At 45.8% G+C, this 23,845-nt stretch overlaps 1 protein-coding gene across 3 annotated transcripts in view; it reads left to right on the plus strand.

The window, feature by feature from the left end:
* Positions 1–22,044, plus strand: part of LOC125728500 (receptor-type tyrosine-protein phosphatase beta-like) — a 52,606-nt gene extending 30,562 nt beyond the window's left edge. For 2 of the 3 annotated variants that reach the window (XM_049005441.1, XM_049005513.1), the window contains 16 exons: positions 4,781–5,059; positions 8,129–8,278; positions 9,805–10,066; positions 10,752–10,858; positions 11,167–11,272; positions 11,468–11,629; positions 12,317–12,334; positions 12,440–12,521; positions 12,631–12,721; positions 13,434–13,510; positions 14,799–14,933; positions 15,184–15,306; positions 16,116–16,279; positions 18,485–18,620; positions 19,055–19,175; positions 19,320–22,044. In XM_049005441.1, coding sequence (XP_048861398.1) covers positions 4,781–5,059; positions 8,129–8,278; positions 9,805–10,066; positions 10,752–10,858; positions 11,167–11,272; positions 11,468–11,629; positions 12,317–12,334; positions 12,440–12,521; positions 12,631–12,721; positions 13,434–13,510; positions 14,799–14,933; positions 15,184–15,306; positions 16,116–16,279; positions 18,485–18,620; positions 19,055–19,175; positions 19,320–19,342 — 2,036 coding nt within the window. In that variant the 3' untranslated portion in view covers positions 19,343–22,044. The remainder of the gene's footprint in view (positions 1–4,780; positions 5,060–8,128; positions 8,279–9,804; positions 10,067–10,751; positions 10,859–11,166; positions 11,273–11,467; positions 11,630–12,316; positions 12,335–12,439; positions 12,522–12,630; positions 12,722–13,433; positions 13,511–14,798; positions 14,934–15,183; positions 15,307–16,115; positions 16,280–18,484; positions 18,621–19,054; positions 19,176–19,319) is intronic. The other variant, XM_049005504.1, reaches the window with a different exon arrangement.
* The last annotated feature ends 1,801 nt before the right edge of the window (positions 22,045–23,845 follow it).

The following is a 23,845-nucleotide window of genomic DNA, read 5'->3' on the forward strand; positions in this document are numbered from 1 at the left end:
CCAGCAGTATTCCTTACTGGTTGTAAACAGCTCGAGAGCTTCGGTTGTGATCTTACACAGAATCCCAGAATTCGTAGCTAAAATCAAAGCGTTTGTTTAGCAGCGTATGTTGAGGAGGCTGATTGTGGGAAAGGCGAGGAGTCTTCATACACGGTTCATTTCTTTTTAAAACACTGTTAACATTATTGTAATTTGCAATATTTCTCTGATTTTGTTGAAGACTAAAAATGACATTTTGTTCAGTCATTAAATGTATGTCTAATGTTTCTCAGGCTTCTGATTGTAGAGCCTGTAGTTTTGTCCTTAAACACTTTCTGCTCTTAGAGCAACATGATAAACTGAGGAAAAAGGAGTGTTGGTGGACATAGTGGAGTGAGACCTTGTTTGAGTCATGTTCAGAAGAAATTACATTGTTTGGCAGTGTAACCAAATTAAAATATTGTGGTGTCAGTGACCCAGCTTCCATGTAGCGGTAGCAAATTTGCATATTCTGGCATGTTCTGCTGGTACTGAAATTACTGTAGCCCTTATCTCTGTTGTAAATAGCTGGGCTGTTTTTCTGAATTGTACCGCGGCTTACCTGTGTGATACATGGTTGTTGCCTACTCCTCGCGTGTCCCTGTCCGTGCTTCAATTACCCGATCGTTTGGTGTGTGACATTTCCCCAGATTCCAGTGCGTCAAGTGCGTGGGGGTGGTGAGATTCACTCTTGCTTGGTGGTTGTGCATAGTTTTTTTAAGGACTGCTAATAAAAGAGTTTTTATTTTTTTGTGGTGAAATTGCCTAAGCTAGTTTTTCTTTGCCACGCCTGGGATAGTGGGCCGCCATATTGGTGCCAGAAGTGGGATTGCTTCCGGGTTTCAACTGGTATCACTGCGAGGTCCCCAGAGAAACTTGAGGAGGGAAAGCAAAGAACTAGAGTGGTCTGTTAGCTTATGGATGGAGCTGAAGGTCCTTATGGAAGGAATGAAGATCGCTGAGGAGCCAAAGAGCCTGCACCAAGCACAGCTTTGCTCACTACCCCTCCATCAGCACCCACCAGGCTGCCAAGGCACAGCAGCGAGCAGCCGTGGGAGCTGGTTGGGATGCAGCTTGAGCTTGCTGCCAAGAACAACGGCTGGGACAGGCACTTGCAGAGTAAAACCAGTGGAGGAGATTTTCGGAGCAGCTACTCAGGAGGATCTCCTGAGCGCTTGGCTACATGTAGTGGAAGGCGGTAATGGTCCACCGAGGCCGACCTACAACGGAGAGCCCAAAACAAGAGACCTATTGACACAGAAGGGCCACAGGGAACGCTTCTGCTCAGAAGATGTCGGGAGATAAGGGGGAAGCAGTGAGGAAGATGCCATTCTTTGTCGCATCCTCTCATTGGCAAACACATCCGGACCACCTTCCTATTCGGGCGCATTGGTGAACTGCAAAGCCCCATTGTGCTCTGAGCCATCAGTGGCTCCACCATTTCAATCATCAGGGCAAGAATCTTACCAGGAACTGGGGGACCCACCCACACCGTCAGGCTAGCAACCCAACACCCTGAACCTTTGCCCGCTAACCAGAGGGATTCTCACGATGAAAGGCCGTCGATGTCTCTGGGTCCATCTGGGAGCCATGCTCGTGTCCCACAAGTTCTGGTTCACTCCCATCCAGGATGACTGCATCGTGGGGACGGTCTTCCCTGCTAGCCTCCCTGGCTCCACCTTGGCCACAACAGTACAGCCCGAATGAGCCCCAGACCCAGGGAATGTTTCCCAAAAGCTCCTGTTCTTATGTTGTTGGACCCATTCAGTTGCATGGCTCCAACTATGTAAGTTGCTAACATGGTTAGCGATTGTACTTTTGGAAAACGCATCCCCTGGCAGTCACCACTGTCTTTTGGTGTGTGACCTTCCTACAGTTTTCCACAGGTGCGTGTAGGGTGGCGAGATCCACTCTTGGCCGGTGGTCCTTTTAAGGACTGCTAATAAAGAGTATACTTTTCTGATGGACTTGCCTGATCCACTTTCTCTTTGCCATGCCTGGGTCAGCAGGACGTCACAATATGTTTATATTAATAAACATTGGCTGAGCCAGTCCAGCTCCATCAGAAAGCAGACGACATTGACGTTAGGGAGAGACCTTAAGTTTCACCAGCTTCCCAGAGGTAGATGAATGCTTTCACGTTTGTGGCCAGAACAGTACCTGTTATACTGGGGATGGACCTTTCCGGTGGAATTGCTCTCTAGAAGGCTCATAGATCAGACCCACGCAGGGAACAGAACGATCCACCTAGAGTCAGACCCATCATCTCAAGGTTCTTATGATTCCAAGACAAGGAACACATACTACAGGCTGCAATAGGTAAGGAAGAAATATGGTGGAGGAAACCATATCAGGGTTTTTCCAGATTTTTCTAAGGATTTGCAGAACAGGCGACTAAAATTGCGCAATTACAAGAAACCTCTGCAGCAGTGAAGCATTACATCAGTACTTCAGCGAGGCTGAGGAACTCCTTCAACGGAAACAGGCAGCAATTTAAAGATCCCCAAAATTCAATTCAATTCATCAAGATTTTGTTTCAGCCAACCAACTGAGTTCTCTATGACTGCAACTCTTTATGCTCAACTGGTTGGTTGGTGTGGATGTTTGCTGTCTGTACCTGACCTACTCACCTCTGGTAAGGGCCATGAGGCATCACATTATTATTCATTGATACGGAATAAGTCAGGTACCACTGGGACCCCGAGACGGTTGCGGGAAATAGATCTTAGCATCGCGTCCACGGCGACGACTGGGCCTCTGTACTAAGAAACCTTAAAAAAACATCAAGTGGAATTTGGACTTTAGCTTCCCTACCGCCCCATACTCTGCATTCTTAGTGATCCTTCTATCTCAGAAGATCTCCCCAGGCCCGAAGCGGAATGGCTTCATACTACCATTGTGATAGGCTGGAAATTACTAATTTAACAATGCGGATCTGCCCAGGCCCCCTCACTTGGGGAATGGCATGCATTGTTGAGCAAGGCTGCCGCCTATGAAAAGGTCTCTTACAGACTAGCAGAAAGGCAGGATGACTATTTGCGCAAATGGAGTAAATTCTTGGATTACGTTAACGGTCCCTCCCCCTTGTGCCTCACCATAGTTACATCATATGCTTGGACATTGAAGCAATGCACAGCCACCCCCACACGCCCCCCCTTCTTTGTTTGCCTATTTGTTTAGCTCTACCTCCGTTTTGTTTTTTCTTTTGTGTGCTTACACATAATCATTATTATTATCTTCCCATTGTTATGTGTTTTTTTTTTTTTTGTACCTACGGGAGTGATCATGCATCTAAATGCCACTGTGCATAAGCCCATTCATTACTGCTAATGAGGTTCATACCTCACGTCTGTGTGTGTTTCTGTATATGTATGCATCTCTCCGAAAAATCAGCGTAAATATTAGTCATTTAAAAGAGAATGAGCTTGTCGGCATTGTCCATTTTTTCCATGCTCTTTACAGTCTTCAGTTTTACTCTGTGCATTCTGTAGAATGTGTTGTTTGCATGGAATCTACTCCGGCAGATTCTCATGTGAGATCTTATGTAGCTTCGTGTAATTATCCTCACCTACAATCTTATTATATTACACCACATGCTGGTGACAGACCCGTGTCATCTGACATCTCATGCAGCTCCAAGTAAATTGACATCGATCACGTGATGTCACCTGCGATCCCAAGTAACAGACCCCTAACACATGACATCACCTGCTGCCCTAGGCAACGGACCCTAATCGCGTGACATCACCTTTTGGCCCAGGCAACAAACCCATATCACGTGATACCCCTGTGGTTCTGAGACCGGTGAGAAGGCCGACAGAAGGGCTATGCCTGGTTTTATTACCTTGTCCTCTGGAGCGTTAAAACAATTCTTAGTTTGTTTGTTCCAGGGAGCTTATTTTGAGGCAACAGCTGAAAGTGCCATCAAACCAAACGAGTCATCAAAATGCATGTTAGCAGCAAATTAGATTGAATTCAACTGGTGACAGGATACTGGGATGGCATTTAAATAGGCGGCCTGTGCTTCTGCCTCGCTGGGCTGACTCACCACGCAGTGCCGTGAGTGACACACATGCTGATCAGAGCACGAAGGTGTCCCTCGTAAGCGTAAATAAAAATACTCTCAGATCATACTCACTCAGCTGAGCCCGAGTGACTCACTCAGCTGACACTCGAATGTTACTCCATAACCAGTATCATGGGTAACTAGTTTGTCCACACGAGGTGTCTGTAACCCATTCAGATCGAAGCAGACCGCGTCTAATGGCTGTTTTCGATCAGTATTCCAGATCTTGATGAAAGCCTGCTTCAGTTTTAACATTTTTAGACATTCCAGGTATGACTGGCATGCTTTCTACTATGTCAGATTTAGGCTGTGTGATGACATGGGTTGAATCTCAATACCAAGAACTGAAAGACCATACCTGTGGTCTTGGCAAGACCAGTCTTGCTAATTTGCCTTCCAAGAACGTACTTGGGGTGCAATAAATCATGGGATTGGTCTTGTTCGGTGAGGATGCAATTGATGTATCCTTGGTATTTGGGGTGGAGCAAGACCAACATCTGGGGATTTCTTTTACCATCCTTGTGTACTTGTTTTCTTAGTATTGGAACTGGTCTTTGGCAATGGAAGATAACACAAAATGGGTACACGAGAACAAAAGTATGGTCAAGTACACATGCTGAGATTCACCCATGGTCCGGCTGCTTTGGCCCCAGTCTCTGAGCCCGTCTGATATGTATGTCACTTCCTGTCCCACAGAGCCGGGCCAACTGCACCACATCCACTGCCGCCCCCAGAGCTCCACCTCCATCTCCTGCTCGTGGAGCGCCCCAGAGTCTGACTACGACTCGTACATCGTCGAGTGCATGCGGCGGAGCACACGTGTGCCGGTGTATCAGCAGCGCGTGTCGTGCAACACCACCCTCCACATCATCGACCAGTTGGAGCCACACCGGCACTACACCATCTCTGTGCGGGTCGTCTCGGGCAGCGCGGCCAGCGAGGCGTTTATGGACAGCGCCGTCACCATGATCGACCGTGAGTACCACCCAGCGGGAGCCGTCGTCCACACGGGAACTATGATTCGGGACATCACCCTTTGACCTATATGCTACACCAAACATACATTTTCATTTGCATCTTATTTCCCCTGAGTAACTTTGTTTATATCGATCGAACGTTGGAAGGCTGCACATATCCATCGAATCAATCGTAATACCTCTCTATATGACAGAATACGTGAGCCTTTGAAGCCCCTGGAGAATAAGCTTACCCTGAAATTAGATTGGTTTAACCCACTTCCCATTGTTTACTTTATTGGTTCCCATTTAGTTAACCCAGGCAGTCAATACCAATCTATACTAATCCCTTCCAGCATGGGTTTTGAATTCTGATGGGCCCCATCAGTATCCCATAGTCCTTTTACAATACCCCATTTAGTACGGACCACTCACAGTTATCATTTAGGAGGTCCATCAGACACAATGCTCCCCTACGCAAGCTCCTAGTTGGTATGTGCCCTGGAGAACCAACTATCAACCCACAGACCATTTCAGTGGTAGCTTATAAAGATATTACCATAAACACAAGCACATGTCCTTCAGGGTGACTCTGAAAAATAATAGCCTCTTATAGACTTTACATAAATGTTTTAATGTTCCTCTGTGAATCAGTTTGTTTGCTGGAGGGCAGCCACCAATGCAGTCTAATCAGCCTACTAGAACCTTCCCCAATAATGGTTGCCCCCTCCATCATGAACGATCTCCTTTCTGCTGGCATCACAATGGTCACTTAATCTGTGTGGATCGTTTTTATTCATTTGAGGGCAATATGAATGAGACTGTTCATCTACAGTGATTGTTAATAAGACCCAATAGGAATTAGCCTTCATCATGTTTTTACACTTTCATTAAAACCCCTCATTAACTCCCAGAGGTTTTCCCAAGGTCTGGATACCCTTCTCCCCATGTCTACCCTCCAGGCCAATTCCTGTAGACCACTTTCTTAGGCACTTGTTTGATTTGGGCGATTTCCTCTCGTGACCGGGAACGAACCGCCCGGGCTGTGTTTCACAGTCTTTCGGCGTGGTTTCTACTCCAGTTCTGTCAGAATGATTTATTCACGGAGCAAAGACACTGGAAAAGATAAAAAAAGATATTGAGGACAGAGGAGAGCTACTTTTTGGCCATAACAAACAAATTCCATCTTTAGTGCTTACATGTTTTGCTGATTATTCTATTTATTCTGCTGATTAAATTTAATCCACAGCTGTTTAATGCGGAAAAGCTGCTAAAGTGCAGTATTTATGTGGTCACCTAAAGGCCTGGCAAAAATTATGTTTCAAAGAAGTTGAGAGGAGGAGGTTGTGTGGTGGTCTGATGTGCTGATCAGGGAAAGCGGCAGGGTGGTCCTGCCTGTAATCGGCAAGGAGAGGTTCCTCCTTCTCCTCACCCCACACCACAGGTCCAGCATGGCGTGCTGGTTCTCCTCCTGCTCCCACTGGTTGCTGCCCAGTTGAGGGCCCCAGGTGAAAGTAAATTTCAAACGCAAAGGTAACTCAGCAATGAGACAGTGCTATGGCCTTTGCAGTGTGAAGGTTTTTAATAAAGTCGTCTCCAAGCCGCACCTGGAACTTGAGCCCTGGGGGAGGGGAGGCGAAATGTCACAGGTCGGGTGGGAGGAGGGATTTATGGGATCTGTATGACAGCAAGAGAACAGAATCCCAAAGCTTCTCTCCCCTTTCGCTGGAAATGCCACCGGTTGGGCAATAAGGGACCGGAAATATTTACAGCAAACAAAACTCGACCAGGGGAGACAGGCCGCATTATTCAGTAAGCTGTCCGAACACAAAGCTGATCCCTGAGCCTTTGTAGGCGCAAATGACCCTTCGATAGTTCCTCTGAAATATCTGCAAAGATTTGTACAAAAAAAAAAATCATTCTCCCAGGAACCTGCCAGTGTAGTATAGTATCAGTGGTATTATTTTGTTATTGGCTGAAAGCGTAGTGGGAAAAATACTGGACAGCATTATCGAAATGCTGTGATGTGTAATTCATCAGAATTATGCCTGTTTGTCTTGTGAGCCCAGGCTAGTATGCATGCCTCTGTTCCTTGACCTGCTTTTGAAGTACTGTCATTATGTCAGTACTGTAATCAGTAGGGCTGCCAATCTGGATTTAAAAAAGGAGAAAAAGTGGGTGAGCAAAGTAGCTGATTCCTGGGTAGAGGAAGCCTCTTCAGATCAAAGCGACACCTTCCCTGAGGACCCACCCCCCCCCCCCAATTAAGCCTTGTCATTCAATGGGCAGTAACATCTGCATTTCTGCATTGATCCTGCCGTGAGTTTTTCTCACCTCGCCGCAAGCGACCATTTTACTGCCCCAGCATCCTGTGTCTTGTACTCCTCAGTGGCCAGAAGTTGCCCAGCATGTTTCTCCCCACCACAAATCAATCCGCCCCCCCTGCTTCCAACCCACACCCAACAGAAAGAGGATTACTGGAGTTTGATTGATACGTGTTCGCAATTAAAACACCCAGAGTTGCTGCCATTTAGAGGCACCGTCGGTTTACTGTGCCAGACAAACAGCCCATCAGAGCCAGGCGTCAGAATGCCAAGCACCAGACATTAATGAAGCCATTTCATCCAGTGAATTTCAATTATTTCATCTGCCTCCACCCCTCGTAGTAATGACACTGAGCAAACAGCATCGGAACAAAAAGATACATTAGGGTACTGTTGAATGGCCATTTCTTGGAGCAGACAGGTACAAATTGCAATAAGTACTGTAATGGAGGGAAAAATGAATATTGGTGTGCAAGGTTTGTGGGAGAGCACAGCAGCCTGCCAAGAGTCTGTTGGAGGGAGTGGTACCAACACGTGGAAAAGCATGTTGACTGAGTCTCAGGAGTGTATACAGGGGCGTGGCCAGAAGGGCACTGGCCCAGATGAAATTTGATTGGCCCTCTCCCCTATTATTCATCGATTCAAAGCATATCATTGGCTAATTATAAAGTTTGGCCCCTCCGTATGATTTATGGCCCCTCTTATGTCCCCCCCCAATCTAGAATTGCCCCACTGAGTCTTTCTCCACTTTGTGTCTTGCCAAGGACCCCCTGTGCCACCGATTACCACTCGAATTGGCGAGACGGTTACCCACATCACTCAGTCCGACATCTCCTTCCAGTTCAACTGCAGCTGGTTCAGTGACGTCAACGGGGCCATCAAGTTCTTCGCCATCATCGTGACAGAGTCGGACGGTACAGCCCACCTGCCGTCACCCCCTCCACCCCACCTGGCATGTGGCGTCTTTTCTGTGCCGCTGTTAGAGTTTCGCGGTGGCCTAGATTTCAGCAATTTGCATCATTCGGCTCATTTTCTGTCCTTTTAGTTTGCATCTGATTTGTCGAGCATGAATTACACTGCAATCTTTCTGGCTGGCTTCAGTCTAGATAATTTTTTCTGGAATGAAATGTGTTACTGCTTTGTGGGAAAAAAAGCTTACAGCAAGACTGAATGTGCCCCTTTCAAAACAAGCCTATTCCCCATTTAGGTGACTGAGATTTTCCCACAAACCCCATGAACTCTTCATAATACAGTCAGTTCCATGCACAGTTTAGGTGACTGATATTTTCCCAAACAGACCAAGCACTCTGCTTACAGTGGTCAGTCCTGTCCACAGTTTAGATAAGTGACATTTTCCAAAACAGAGCATGCAGTCTGCTTGCAGTGATCAGTCCTGTCCACAGTTTAGGTGACTGACATTTTCCCAAACAGACCAAGCAGTCTGCTTACAGTGGTCAGTCCTGTCCACAGTTTAGGTGACTGACATTTTCCCAAACAGACCAAGCACTCTGCTTACAGTGGTCAGTCCTGTCCACAGTTTAGATAAGTGACATTTTCCAAAACAGACCATGCAGTCTGCTTGCAGCGATCAGTCCTGTACACAGTTTAGATAACTGACATTTTCCCAAACAGACCATGCACTCTGCTTGCAGTGATCAGTCCTGTCCACAGTTTAGGTGACTGACACTTTCCAAAACAGATCATGCACTCTGCTTGCAGTGATCAGTCCTGTCCACAGTTTAGGTGACTGACATTTTCCCAAACAGACCAAGCAGTCTGCTTACAGTGGTCAGTCCGGTCAACAGTTTAGGTGACTGACATTTTCCCAAACAGATCATGTACTCTGCTTGCAGTGATCAGTCCTGTCCACAGTTTAGGTGACTGACACTTTCCAAAACAGATCATGCACTCTGCTTGCAGTGATCAGTCCTGTCCACAGTTTAGGTGACTGACACTTTCCAAAACAGATCATGCACTCTGCTTGCAGTGATCAGTCCTGTCCACAGTTTAGGTGACTGACATTTTCCCAAACAGACCAAGCAGTCTGCTTACAGTGGTCAGTCCGGTCAACAGTTTAGGTGACTGACACTTTCCAAAACAGATCATGCACTCTGCTTGCAGTGATCAGTCCTGTACACATTTTAGGTGACTGACACTTTCCAAAACAGATCATGCACTCTGCTTGCAGTGATCAGTCCTGTCCACAGTTTAGGTGACTGACATTTTCCCAAACAGACCATGCACTCTGCTTGCAGTGATCAGTCCTGTCCACAGTTTAGGTGACTGACACTTTCCAAAACAGACCATGCACTCTGCTTGCAGTGATCAGTCCTGTCCACAGTTTAGGTGACTGACACTTTCCAAAACAGACCATGCACTCTGCTTGCAGTGATCAGTCCTGTCCACAGTTTAGGTGACTTAGCCTTTCTCTCACTCTCAGCCACAGACACTGAAAGCATGCAGCCAGACCAACAGCACCCCCTACCCGCCTACCTGGACTACAAGCACAATAGCTCCATCAAGGCGTACCAGACCAGATACTTTCCCAGCCACTGCACAGCGGACCCAGAGAATGGTGCAGAGGGCATCGAGATCAGCCTGGGCACTGGCATGGATGTCCTGGGAGGGAGGTGTGATCTGGATCCTGATCAGAACCAGAACACCTTCTGTGATGGGCCACTGAAGTCCAAGACAGCCTACAGGTACCTCGACATTGCAGCACAGATTCAGAATGCAGCGTATTCTAGGACGTGTTCTTATCCCATTCTAATATTATCTAACAGGAATGACTTTAAATGTGGGTGGCACTAGTCCCTTACACTTCCAGGGTTTCGGGGATCAGCCCTCACTAAGTGGTACAGTCTCCCCATGTGACAAGGCTTTCCCAGGCTTCTCTGTGTGTCCCCTGCGACACAGTAGCGTCCCATCCAAGGTGTCTCCTGCCTCGTGCCTTGGGCCCCCTGGGATACACTCCAGACACACCATGACCCTGAGTAGGAAAGGGGGCAGAAGACAAATGAATTTAATTGCAAAAATGATTTGGACTAAATTCAAAACTTCCCAAATTGGGTTGGGCCAACCTTGGGGTGGGAGGGGTGGGGGTTGTTTCATGCAATTTTTCAGGGCTTCTGCCATGTCTTTGTGTGGCCATGTTTGCATAGCATGGTATAATTCCGCATCGAAGTTTAATATAAAAGTGTACTCCTCAGGGAAAACCCAATTGTGAATGAAAGTCTGCTTAGACGGTCTGCTTAGAGAACATGACAGACTGCCAGGGTGGGCCGTCACAATTTTTTTAATGGGCAGAAATCTGTTTTCCAAACAGAGACTGAAAACAGTGAGACCCCGTCGCAGTGTATGACGGATGCTGGTTTTGTGCCCCTTCAGGCTCAGCGTCCGTGCCTTCACGCGGCTCCTGGATGATGAACAGAAGGAGACACTCCAGGCTCTGTACACAGACACCTTCCTTTCCCTGCCCCTAGTGACCGAAGCTGGTGAGTCCATTAGTTCCAGGTCAGCATGGATGATCCAGGAAAGCTTGCTTAGAGATTTGGGCCTGCTGACTGGATGCAGGTATCCACCTGCTAGCAACGAGCAAACCCTGCTGCTGTGTTTATTTACTTATTTGACTTCAAAATGGATGTTCTAGCCACTGGTCGCGTCAAGATTTTGTGCGTCACACCACAAGGGGGCAAAGTTCAATTAGGCCGCAATCCTTTCAATGGTCCTTCTGTCCATGAAGTGAATAGTTTGGGCAGCATATGTTGTTTTTATTCACCAAGTATGCTTCTTTGCCAATCAGAGCCTCTCAATGGAGTCATCGAGGGCATCGGCGCTGGAATATTTCTCATCGTTATGGTGATTGGGGTCACTGCATTGCTTATCTGCCGGCAGAAATCCCGCAAAGTGTGAGTTTCCTGTTGTTTCCAGAATGACAGACTTATACCCATTTCTCTCACGATAAGAGCTCTAGCAGCGATACGGTATTTTTAGCTCAAATCAGCACATTTTGCATGTTTTTATATATTTCTGCTCAGTCATGAATTTTTGGAAGTGTGGGATGGATTGTGACATCACTTCCTGTTGTATTTCTTTTGTCGTAGGTCTCAAGTGTCAGTAGCCGGTGTTCTCTTGCCTTATAACAATGGCATGGTATGGAACAATCCCAGCTACTGTGATTACCGGAATGTACAGGAGCGCCCTCTGGTCCGAATGAACTCGCGGAAAGAAAAGGCCACACCAGGGATGGTCCTGGGCGTCAGAAGGTGAGTGAGCAGGGGCGTTATTGTAAGCATTAATAGCTAGTGCTGGCATCACAGTGGGATTCTGAGCCTGTGTGTTGTGTGGACCATATTGTCCTTTCAGCAGGTTAATCCATAAAGAGTATGGAGTGTTTCACTCAGTCTGATGACACTAGACAGACAGCGCCGCTTCAGAGTTAAATCTCTCCACCCAAAAAACTAGTCCCTGTTTGTACTCATGTGTTGAAGGTTTATACCTACCAGTCATTACAATTCAACATGCGCATACCAGTTTCCACCAATATAAGCAACTTCCCATGTGATACGGTGATCAACTGGTCAATTACAGCGAGGGGTCTCCACGAAATGCATCACTCTCCTCTGCAAGGTAATGGGGAGTCTTCAGGTGTAGAGAAAGGGTTAGCGTTACATATTCAAGTCAAATTCCAAGTCGTTTATCCACTAACTGAACCCCTCAGTTTACTGTAGCCTTCTGGATGACTGCTCTCAGCACGTAATTCAATGATGCCTTCGTCGTGTTGCATAAACCCATCGTTTTATGTACTCAACTTCAACAACTCTTAGAGGCACGTTAAGATTATTTGCTAATGGTAGGAAGGAGATGCGGCCTTTTTTTGCCTGTGTAAGATAAAGGAAATCAATTTTAAAAGAGCACAGATCCTAATCAATGCTTTTCCCCGTACTTTGCAGCAGTCGTCGCATTTCAAGGTATGACTGCTCTCGCTCCATTTGAATGGATGTAATTTAATTAACAGTTTGTTCTTAGTCTCAGGTTATTACGTTTTTTTAATGTAGTCCTGCTTTTCCTCACAGCCCCATCAAAGCTGCTTACTTCGAGTACCACCTTGCCAAACTGCTGGCTGACTCCAACTACCTGCTCTCTGAGGAGTTCGAGGTAGGAGATGCCGCAAGGCATGAAGAATCGCCATACCTCTTCGGTGCCCATACTCCTTAATGACATGGTTACTCACCCAAACCCCCATTAAATGCCACTTCCCCTATAGGACCTGAAGGATGTTGGCCGAAACCAGTCTCTCGACACAGCTCTCCTGCCCGAAAACAGAAGCAAGAATCGCTACAACAACATACTGCCCTGTAAGCGTGTCTCTCCGCCCGATCACTTTGCGAGCGACACCACCCACAGACATATTTCAGATGGAGTCCGTCCGGCCTTGTCTTGCTGTACTCGATTCAGGGAATGTGAGCGGATTTCGCGAGCGATGCATGATGGTCACCTGGTCAGCCTATCTAATGTGGCATCATCGGCACATTATTGGCAGGTCTTTCAACAGTTGCGCCTTTTAAATTGAACTAGAGCCCAGCTTCCAGGAGTTACGTCTGAATGCCAGCTGCATGCTTGTCGATTTCCATAAAAATGAGTCCTGTCCTTTTTCATTTTCAAGCTTTTTTTTTTTCTTGAAATGTTAAATCTGGTTCTGAATCTGCATTTAGCGCCTCTAACACAGACTTCTTGTGGAAGACAAGCATCCATGATGGTGTTTAATTTACTGATGAATGTCTTTGGACCATTGTATGAGAGTCGATCGGCTCTCCTGGTGGAATAATTAGTATTCCTCTTTGCGGTTTACGTGCGTTTTAAAATTCCGAGCCTTCCGCGGAGGCATCGCCGGGTTCAGCCATCGTCACCCGCGACTGGATAGTGTCCTCCTCAGTTCGTTTGGTTGCCCTGTTCTTCACGTACAGAGCAGCTCTCTTTTTTTGCCTAGAAGCCAGCCAGTCGATGTGCAGCGACATGGGTGACGCGATTTAACCCCCGTCTAACAACCCCCCCCCCTCCCCCGTCTAGACGACTCTACGAGGGTGAAGCTGTCCTACGTGGACGATGACCCCTGCTCCGATTACCTCAACGCTAGCTACATCCCGGTAAGTGGGAATCTGCTCCTGTTTATTTATGTCTCTGCTTCCTCAAGCCCAGCGGGACCGAGTTACAAGAGCTCAACTGCAGGAAGGAGCCTTAAGTAAGATTATGGACCATTCTGCCATTTCGTGTTCGATCCAGACACATAAAATGGCACGAATAACATACGACTGGGTTAGTCCGCAGCTTATCCATGATCATTTCTACCGAGCAGCTCCACCACTCTATGGCGACCTACGTCTGCTAACACCTGCTGATTCCCGGAGATCCATCGGCAGAGATCGTGGCTCTTCCCCGTGACCTGGCTGTTCTGCTCCGATTTCAGATCCGTTTCAGGATTATTTCAATGGGGCGCCACTGTAAGAGTATAGATACCAATAGCTGGAAGAAATCAAATCAAACATCAGCACAGGCCTGAGCGCAGCTCTAGTCATTAAGCGCTTATGGTTCCAGCTATTCTTAAATTGGCTTAATTGACTCCAAGGTTACAGGCATATATATCAATAAGCAGTTTCAGTTAAGCGACACAAGCGAACATTCTGTTCAGACATCTGTAAAGGTACAATGCTGCGCAGAAGCATTCAAGGCAGTCAAGGAAAGCTTTGTTAAAATGATCTTCATGTTTTGTGTGAAACTGTGACAGCAAAGTACCAAGTGCATAAGCGTTAGCCATTTGAAAACCGCTCCTGCAGTCACTCCAGTATTTGCAGTAACCATCCAATATAGCCGTATATTTGTTGACTCAACCACCAACATATCATGTTTGGTCTCAACAGATCATTTGAATAATTAAGCTAACTAATTAAGTGAGCTGATGGTGAAATTTAATGAATACATAGAATGACTGGGGTGCCTCTCTGGAGAGGTTTGGGAATCAAAGCATTTAGCCATCCAACAAGATATCAGTAACTTTTCAGGGAACTGAAGAAATAGTTACTTAATTTGAATATATTCTAATGATAAACTATGTTTCCTGAGCAAATATACATTTGCTGTGCCCTGCAATGGGTTGACGTCCCGTCCTGGGTTATTCCCTGCCTTGCATCTGTAGCTTCTGAGAGGCTCCGAGAGGCGCTGGCCCCCCCACAGGCTTGAATAGGATAAGTGGGTACAGAAAATGGATGGATGGATGGATGAATATACAATTACTACCAAAATAAATAGCTTTGAACATTTACTTAGTAATTAGATTTATAGCTTTAAATATTTTTTTGACTGCCTAAGTATTTTCCACATATATCAGAAGAGTTAAGAATTGTTCTTGATGAATTGACCCCCCCCATTTGTTTCTAGGGAAACAGCTTTCGGCGGGAGTACATCGCCACACAGGGCCCACTGCCTGGAACCAAGGACGACTTTTGGAAGATGGTGTGGGAACAGAACGTGCACAACATCGTCATGGTGACACAGTGTGTGGAGAAGGGCCGGGTGAGTGGGGGGGGGGGGGGTCACTGGAGGCGGGGGATTCAGTATTTCTCGCTTTATCACTGTGGGAGAGAAAAAGGTCACGTAAGATGGGGCTGACGAGAAAGAAGAGACCCAGATAACAGCACTTCCTTTCAGACTACGATGAAAGCGACGCATCCCAGCCAACCCCCCCACGAGTCTGAGCCTCACCGGGAGCTGCCCGCTATGAATGTGTCTGACCACACGGGCTTCTCTTCCCGCTCCATTCCAGGTGAAGTGTGACCGCTACTGGCCTGTTGATCAGGACGCCCTGTATTACGGAGACCTCATTGTCCAGATGCAGTCCGAGTCCGTGCTGCCCGAATGGACCATTCGCGAATTCACCATCTGCAACGTGAGTGCACCCACACTCCGGCCCCCTCCTTACGATCCCTGTGAGGAACTGAGCTCTACACTTCTCAGCATCTTTCTGCTGATTTCTGTTGATGCCTTTACTGTATAACCATGATTTGGCTTGTGGTTAGTGCTATTGGACCATTGACATGGGATCCATACATGTGTACTGATAAAAATCCAACATGCACTTAATTTTCAGATTACTAGACACACAGCACCAGCCAAAAGTCTGGATACACCTGCTTGTAATGCATTTCTCTCTATTTCAGTGATGTTGAAGTAAAAGGTCTCCGGGCAATGAATACCAAATACTGCAACAGCCTAGAGAAGTGTAGAGTTTTCTCAGAACAGCCTGCTTTTGCTCCACTGACACCATTGCAGACTCTTCGCATTCTTTCAACCAGCTTCCAGATGTAGCCACCTGGAATGCTTCTCCAACAGTCCTGAAGCTTCCAGAAGTTCTGGGCACAAGTTGGCTACCTTGCTCTTACTCTTTGATCCAACTCTTCATAATGCAACACTATAGGGTTTAGGTTGGGTGATAGTGGGGGCCAGGTTTGCAGGTTTGCAAGGGGTTTGCAAGGGGTCACCCCTTGCAGCATTACATCTCTTTCCTTGATTGCAAGATAGTTCATTCTACATAACCTCGAGGTGTGCTTAGGGTCATTACCTAGTTGAAAAACAAATGATTTTCAGTAGGTGTTTCCAGACTATTGATTGGTACTGTAAGTACTGCAGTGGAAAAATAAAAAGGAACTACTTTGGTGAAAATAAGATGTTTAAGGGACTCCACTTTGCCTTCTGCAGGAGGACCAGGTGAGGTACTCCAGAGTTGTCCGCCAGTTCCATTACACCGTCTGGCCTGACCATGGCGTCCCCGAGACAACGCAGTCGCTTGTGCAATTTGTGAGGACCGTCAGGGACTACATCAACCGCACGCCCAGCTCCGGTCCTACTGTGGTGCACTGCAGGTGCGTTTATTGTCATACTCCCCTGCCTATAGGGGGCGCCATAGAGACAGCCTGTTTATGCTGTGTCAGGAGATGGTGACTGGCTTGTCCTCAAACAGAAAGACGGAGTCACAGATAAAAAAGAAATGTTTACTCTAGCTTGTGTGTTTGTGCATTCGTGTGGTGTTAATATTTAAACACCCCCAGTCTTTCATATCCAAGGGTTGCAACCCCCCCTTCCCCAGCCCCCAGGAGACCGTGCTTTCGTCTGTAGTGGATTTATTGGATCTGAGCCCTGCCGCTGTGTTTATTACCCACCCCCCCCCCCCACTCCGCTTTTATTATCTTTCAAGCACGACACCACTCTCCCTCCTACGCCAAAACCTGCCAGGCAGGATCAGACATCCGCGGACAGACTGGTCCCGGAGAAGACAGGGACTCGCCCCGGCCATCTTTGGTCTGGGACAGTCAGTTGAAAGTCCCTCTTGCTGTTCTTGTGTCACACATCAGCCATGCATGGCGGGAATCACACATGGTGGCAGCCGAACTGACACCGCCGGGGTCCCAACGATATACACAGCAATGTTGGAGGAACGCGGACACCCTGGCAGATGTAGTCTCGCACTTGACAGGGGCCCTTGAAAATGTAAAATTATACATAAAATTGGGGGGGCGGACAAGGGGACGTCTTGTCAGGATATAGAAAAATATTTTGCAGGGGGGGTTGAAACAAAATATATTTTGTTATCAATATGGGTGAGTCTCACTCCAGTTAAGTAGGTGCACTGAAGGGCCCGTCTCGTACCGAAAGCCCGTTAATGGGTGTTCATGAGGAGCCTCAGTGACGAGGAATTCTGTCGTCTGTTAACATGGCATCACGAGAACCTGCCAATATTGCTTCGCAATGCTGCAGGCTTGTCTACAGGGGCGTCCTCCATATTTGTGCAGTGCTGTCCCCTTTGAGTCATATTTCCCACTTGGCCCCCAGCTCACGGAGCCCCCGTCTCCAGAAGGCACCGCAAAGCCATTAACACTGCAGCCAACACACCTTTCAAGCTTTTTATCTCATAAAAAAAAACTGAATTAAATGGGGGACATATTTCCAGATTTTTACCGGCCAGCATAAAGCATTTTGCCAAGGTTAATTAAATTGGACAATAGGGCTGACTGTAGCGGTAACATGATTAAGTTTCTACATCGCGATGTTCTCTCCTATCAGACTTAATGAACCATATTCAATAGCGTGGTATTTATGATGTAAGCGTTTGTATTTATGCCTAGTGAGTAAATAGTTATTGATGCTCATTCTGTTTCGGTGACTGTCTGAAGTCTGTTACAGTAGAAACTAAAGGTGGTAATGACCTCAGAGGCGGAGAAGTGGCGCTTATCTGGGAGACAAGCATTGGCTAAGGATCGTATCTGGCGACAGATTTTCTCAGCCGCTTGAGCAGAAGCCCCCTGACACTGTGATGCAGAGGGACACTGTACTCTTCACCTTGGCCTTAATCCCACTCATTACATTACACTGCATTACATTATAAGCTTTGTCTGCTCTTGCTCCCAGTAAACAGGGCCGCCTTGGCATCTTGGGCGTGTTCGTCTTCCTGTTGCCCCCTTTTTGTCCCCTGCTTTTTGTCCCCCACTCCAGGTTCCTCTCGCTACACAATCCGAAGCACCCCTTATGTCTCTCTGTCTCTCTCTCCCCTCTTTCTCCTACTCTCTCGCTCTCTCTCTCTCTCTCTGCTTTGATCTGAATTCGTCTCCAGTTCTCCATCTGTTGCTTTCTGTTCCCGAGATCACAAAATAAAACCTGTAGGTATTAAAGCTAGATAGTTATTCTTTAAATGTATTACATTTATGTTTTACATTTTGTCACTAATTTCCCTTTACATATTTGTCTGTTTTGCACATTTTCTTTCATTGCATTTATTTCCACATTATCATTTGTTGTATTTTACTTCTTCTCTGTGCTAGTAGACAAAGAAATATCCCCCCACACGGATCAATAACATTCACAATAATGTGTGTGTAACTTTGGCCACTATTTCCAGATTTCCTCTGACACCAAGTGGTTTCAATAGTTTTTTTATATAATACTTTTTAATAGTTATTAAGCTTGGCAGTGGTCAGCACGGTGGTCTAGACCTTTAAAGCCGACACATCTGAAATGGCGTACTGAATGTGGTAGCGCTTGGGCACCTCATTAACGAAGGATTGTGGTTACAGTGCTGGCGTGGGCCGAACCGGCACCTTCATCGCCCTGGACCGGGCCCTGCAGCAGCTGGATGCTAAGGACACGGTGGACATCTACGGTGCTGTGTTTGACCTCCGGCTGCACCGCTCCCACATGGTCCAGACCGAGGTGAGGATGGGGCCGTGGTCCGGCTCGTAACTGGGGCGGGATATTAACAGAAGGTTCTGACCCGGGGAGATGAGACCGTCTGCCACCCAGGCGCCTTTAATAGCACCTAAAACTCCTGGACGTTGCAGGGAATATTTATGAGTCAGTCAGAAAGGCGTCACTCTTAAAAGCCATACATTTTCAGCAAGTTTTAGGGCGTATTAATGCATTTTAAGTACCGAAGCGGGCATGTCTGCGAAGGGAAGTTACTTAATTCATTAAGAGTGCCTGAAAATTCACAGGGCTGCAGTTAAGAGGAATAGAGGACAGGCCGCTGCTTAATGTATTAGTGTCTTTAGTGAGCTACGGCGCTAACAAGGAGCGGAAACGAAGGGGAGGTTTCGCGCCTCTTCTACAGTGTCTGCCCCATTAAATGCACACCCCCTCCCCAACAGTGCCAGTACGCCTACCTGCACCAGTGTGTGCGGGATGTCCTAAGAGCCAGGAAGCTGCGGCACGAGCAGGAGAATCCACTGTACCCCATTTACGAGAACGTGGGCCCGGACTTCCGCCGTGGTAAGGACTGCCCCCCCCCACCAATGATCGGGGTATAACGGGGGTCTTCAGGCTAAACCAGTTGCAAAGCACTAATGTAGACGCCAGCACGTGACCTTTCGAAGAATGACATTTACACTGTACTGTGAAATCTGTCTTCTCCAGAACTGGTCTACACCAGACGCTGAAACAGCCAAGACGTCCCAGCGAATGAGGAACCTGCTTTCACAGCGAGGCACGCAGGAAGTTTTTATATCAACCTGCAGTTATTTTTATATATCAAATGTACGCATGGTTTCCCAGCGTCTCTCAGTAGTTGTTTAAGCTATTTAAATATAACAGAGTATTGTATATCTGCATCTCATATATTTATATATATTTTTCCACATGTGCTATTCTCTGGGTTCACACCAGTCTTTTTTTCATGTAAGCTAGTACATTTGCACGTAAGCCAAAACGACTGACTTAACCAGAACGCAGACGAAAGACAAGTTAGGCTGTAAACGAATTAACGGCTGAAACTGTACAGATGGATCGAACACAGAACAAAGCCATTGCCTTCAAGCACTTATAACGTATAAGACGACGTTAGAATATAAACACAGACCGGCAGACTGTCATTGTGTTAAATTTAGCATTCTGTCAAATTTACCTTGGTAAAAAAAATATATAATAAATTTGCTTAATTGCATCCCTCATGTTTGTTGATGCATCACATAATTCCTGTGGTGCATGGGCTAACAGAACCTCACCCAGGACAGCAGAAGATATACTGAAGATACACCGTTTGTTCCTGAGCCTGGTTAGCTAGTCCCACTACTCATTCTGCACTTTATAGTGCAGGAAATTCTTCACCCGCTCATTACCGGTGTCTGTTATGACACATTTATATAAAAAGAAAAGAAGTTCCAGCATCCAGTTCCTTACAAGTCCCATTTTCTGCTTAATGTAACACAGAAATATCTCTCTGTGTACATATATATGTATCCAAGCTAGCAAGCTTTCGCCAGTCATCTACACAACTGTTTAAAATTTCTATTGCGCCCCAATAACAAGCTTTGTTTTATTCTGAGAGAGAAATTAAATGCAAAAAAACTTATCAGTCTTGCACTGCTGATGCAGATTTTCTGTCTGTTTTACGATCTAACCATTCCAGAGTTAATGTCAGTCCCTATTATAAATGCACTGTGAATTCCTAATTCATGGGCCTGTGCTTTGTCAGGACTCGCTGGTTACATGGTTACATGATTCGCTGGTTCGTTGGACTGCAGGAGTGAGTCCCTTTAACAGCTTTTGACAATCAGACTGTGGAAAAGAGTTTCACAGAACTTTTTCCTTTTATATAGAAGAATGAGATCATGAGTAACTTCATAACTTGCAAGACAGCACTGAGTAAAGCAATCGCTCATGACTCATGAGTCACATGCCCGTATATTATTGTGGGGGTGGAATGTGTGGTTCAGAGGGCTAAGCCTCCATGCCTGTGATCAGAAGGTTGTTGGTTCATGCCTAGCCTCGGCAGAATAGTCATATGTCTGTGGGCCGTGGAGCGAGGCCCCTTAACCCCCCTCCCCCCCAATTCCCTGGACACCACAAGGTGGCTGCCCCTTGCTGTGACCCCCCCCCCCCCCAAGCTGTGTAATATCATTATTAGTATGAAATCATCATCAAGTCATGCTCTGATATTCCTCCAGAGTAAACACTCATGAATGGGGCATAGCTAGAAATCCCCCCCCCACACAAACCACCTTAAGTGAGCCAGGGTCTCCATGCCCCTCCAAACCTATGCTCACATGCACATATATTATTGTATCATAAAAGGAATGGAATCACTGCAAATCCACTGCAAATAATCCATCAAAAATATTCATGAGTCCCATGCACACGAAGTATTACATCGTACAATGAATGAAATCGCCGACGAGTCACGTGCAAATATAGCGTGGAGCACATTGTGCCGTAAAGGACACCACAAAACTACACCAGTCAGTACTCCGTCACTGGATGCATTTCCAGCGTCATGTTTGTGTAGTAGATATTTAAGAGAGATTTTACGTAAACTGTAGCATACATAATCCCAGCTGTTATAAACTGAAAGCATTTAAAAATGATTACTAGAATGTGCATAACATGTTGATACACAGTGTATCGTTTAACATTTTATGCAATAGATTTATTGCAGGTTAAAGTGGACAGATGAAGTTACTGCTTCAGTAAAAAAAAGTACTTATTTTTATATAAGAGTAAAAATACAAAAAAGAACAAAAAACAGATATATATGGCTAATGATATGTAAACACAAAGAGCTATATGCAGGACTTAAGGTAGCGGAGACGCGCTAGAATTATAAGGAACCACTTGAAATGCATTTTGAAATGTAAGATTAACTTGCAGAATGCAGAGATCTGTACATTTGCCTTATGGAGACTAATATCTGTATCCTATTTTATGATCTAACAAATATTTTACCTACATATCAAAATGCATATGTGCTTTCACATGTTTAATCTGCTTAGCGTATTACATTTGAACATTAATGGCATCATTTATTGTTGCCCTTTAATAACTGGATTGGCAGGTTGACTTTGTTTACCCAGCAGCCCAGGGTCCTTGCCAGCTGCTAGCTGTGATGGCCTAATCCACAGAGGCAGAGTGGAAGTTATTAACCAATTTGCCAATCAGAAATATCCTGCTTTTTGAATGACTAGTTTCCCAAATGTGGTGCCCATTGTAAACAATGTATTCTGTTTTGTCTCTCAAGTGAGCTCTTAATTAGGCTTGGTTAAGATACTGAATAATGCCTGTATTGCACAATTAAAATCATGTAACAGAATAGGTTACTCAAGAACCAGACATTTGTCATGTTATCCAATAAAGAAACTAAAATATATTCTCTGCATGTGATCGTTTATCAGACTATAGCAGAACGCAATTTACAAATGTACAGTATTATATACATCAATTACTCAAGGTCAGCAGATAAATACAGAACTTGTTGGATATTGGATATTTGAAAGATTAGTCAATGATGAATCTTAATTATACCGTATTTAAAAGACTATTATTTGTTGTTGCAATGGTGATTCCAGAAACCAGTGTGGTCCAGCACAACTGGAAAATTGATGAGAGTCATCAGCATGCTGCCATTAATTACAATCATTAAAATTTAAGCATCTCATTCACCTAAAGCACAGTCAGGCCTCATTAAGAGCTTTTGCAGCACTTAAAGCTAAGCTAACAAGGAGCAGGATTTATATAGCTAACGATGCGCACTGACACCTGGCATGGGGATGCCACGCATAAAGGTCAAATGCAATACATAGAAATGCCTCCCATACACTATATGCATTATATATATGCATAAACAGATTGTTTACCAACTTCAGAATTAGGAAACCCCAGTATTAGAGAGTTCACATTTCTGATTGGCTGATGTGCTCATAATTAGACTTCTGTATTAGGTGAATGTGCTGACACTTGTTCACACAAGTGTGGAACCTTTTTCGGAGGGGTCACGCCGTTGGTGTAATGTGTGACGGACAGAACAGGCAAACTGTCAAGAATATAGACGATTTTAAGAAATGCTTTACACTGTCTTTAAAGCAGATATGTCACAGAGGATGGCATCCAGTTTCAATCTATGTATGTTACATATTTCCACTCATTTCAATGTTCTATGAATGTTATTAAAATAATGGCCAGTTGATGCAACTGACTGTTTCTTTCATTTACATGGGGAGGTCAGTAGGTCTAAAGCTTTCACATGCCTGGCCAGCATTTCACACGTACTGCCTCGCTGGAAGCACGTCCCGTAATTTGAGGCTTTTTTGCTCAATGCCTTGGAAGTGCAAAATAAACCTCATAGCGCATCTCCCCAGCTCCGCTGGCCGTGACCCTCATGCTGCTAAATGCACGCTGGCCCCGGTCCAGTGCACACGCTGGTCTTTTGGAGCGAAAGTCCCAAGTGCATTGAGCATTTTCCATTTCAAGGCCCCTTCTGAAGTCTCACAGGGTCACTGGTTTATACTGACCTGTGGCTTCAAGCCTTCACACCCGACATATTTTACACAAATACTGCTGTTTAGAAAAAAATATGAAACTCAAAGCCCTTCAATGCACGGCCTTAATTCGTGCATCTCAACATGCTCTACATTTTCAGCTGGAAGCAGCAAGTTTACAGCAGCAAGAAAAACTTTTTTATTCATAGCCCTTGCGTGAAGAGTTTGTGAAACACCCACAAATCATTTCGGGTGACTGTTTTACTCTTCTTGGCCAAACACATGAAGGTCCTGAATGTTGGCAGGGGGTTGATGTGCTGTCTTCAGACCACGTGCATACACAACGCCAGTTAGATTCAGGTCTGGCCTTTGACTGCACTAACATTCACTTTGTACTTGATCTCTCCTTTCCTTGGCTTTGCTTAGGGTCATTGCCTAGCTAAAGGTTGCACAGTGCCAGGTGCAGAGCAAAATCACTAGGGATGCATCTGAAATTAGGAAGAGGGCACAATCCCCGTAACCATGTTACAGTCTGGAGTGCACCTCCACTTCCACCTGAGGGTGTACGTTGTTCATTTGAGGGTGTTATGCACTCTTAGGCACCCCAGTAAACCTGAATCTGTGATGGAGAATCTTCTCTCCAGTGACGAGCAGGATCCATCCACACTTCATAATCTTCTAAAGCCTGGCTTT

The sequence above is a fragment of the Brienomyrus brachyistius genome, chromosome 1, assembly GCF_023856365.1.
Source record: "Brienomyrus brachyistius isolate T26 chromosome 1, BBRACH_0.4, whole genome shotgun sequence".
In the NCBI taxonomy this organism is placed as follows: domain Eukaryota; kingdom Metazoa; phylum Chordata; class Actinopteri; order Osteoglossiformes; family Mormyridae; genus Brienomyrus; species Brienomyrus brachyistius.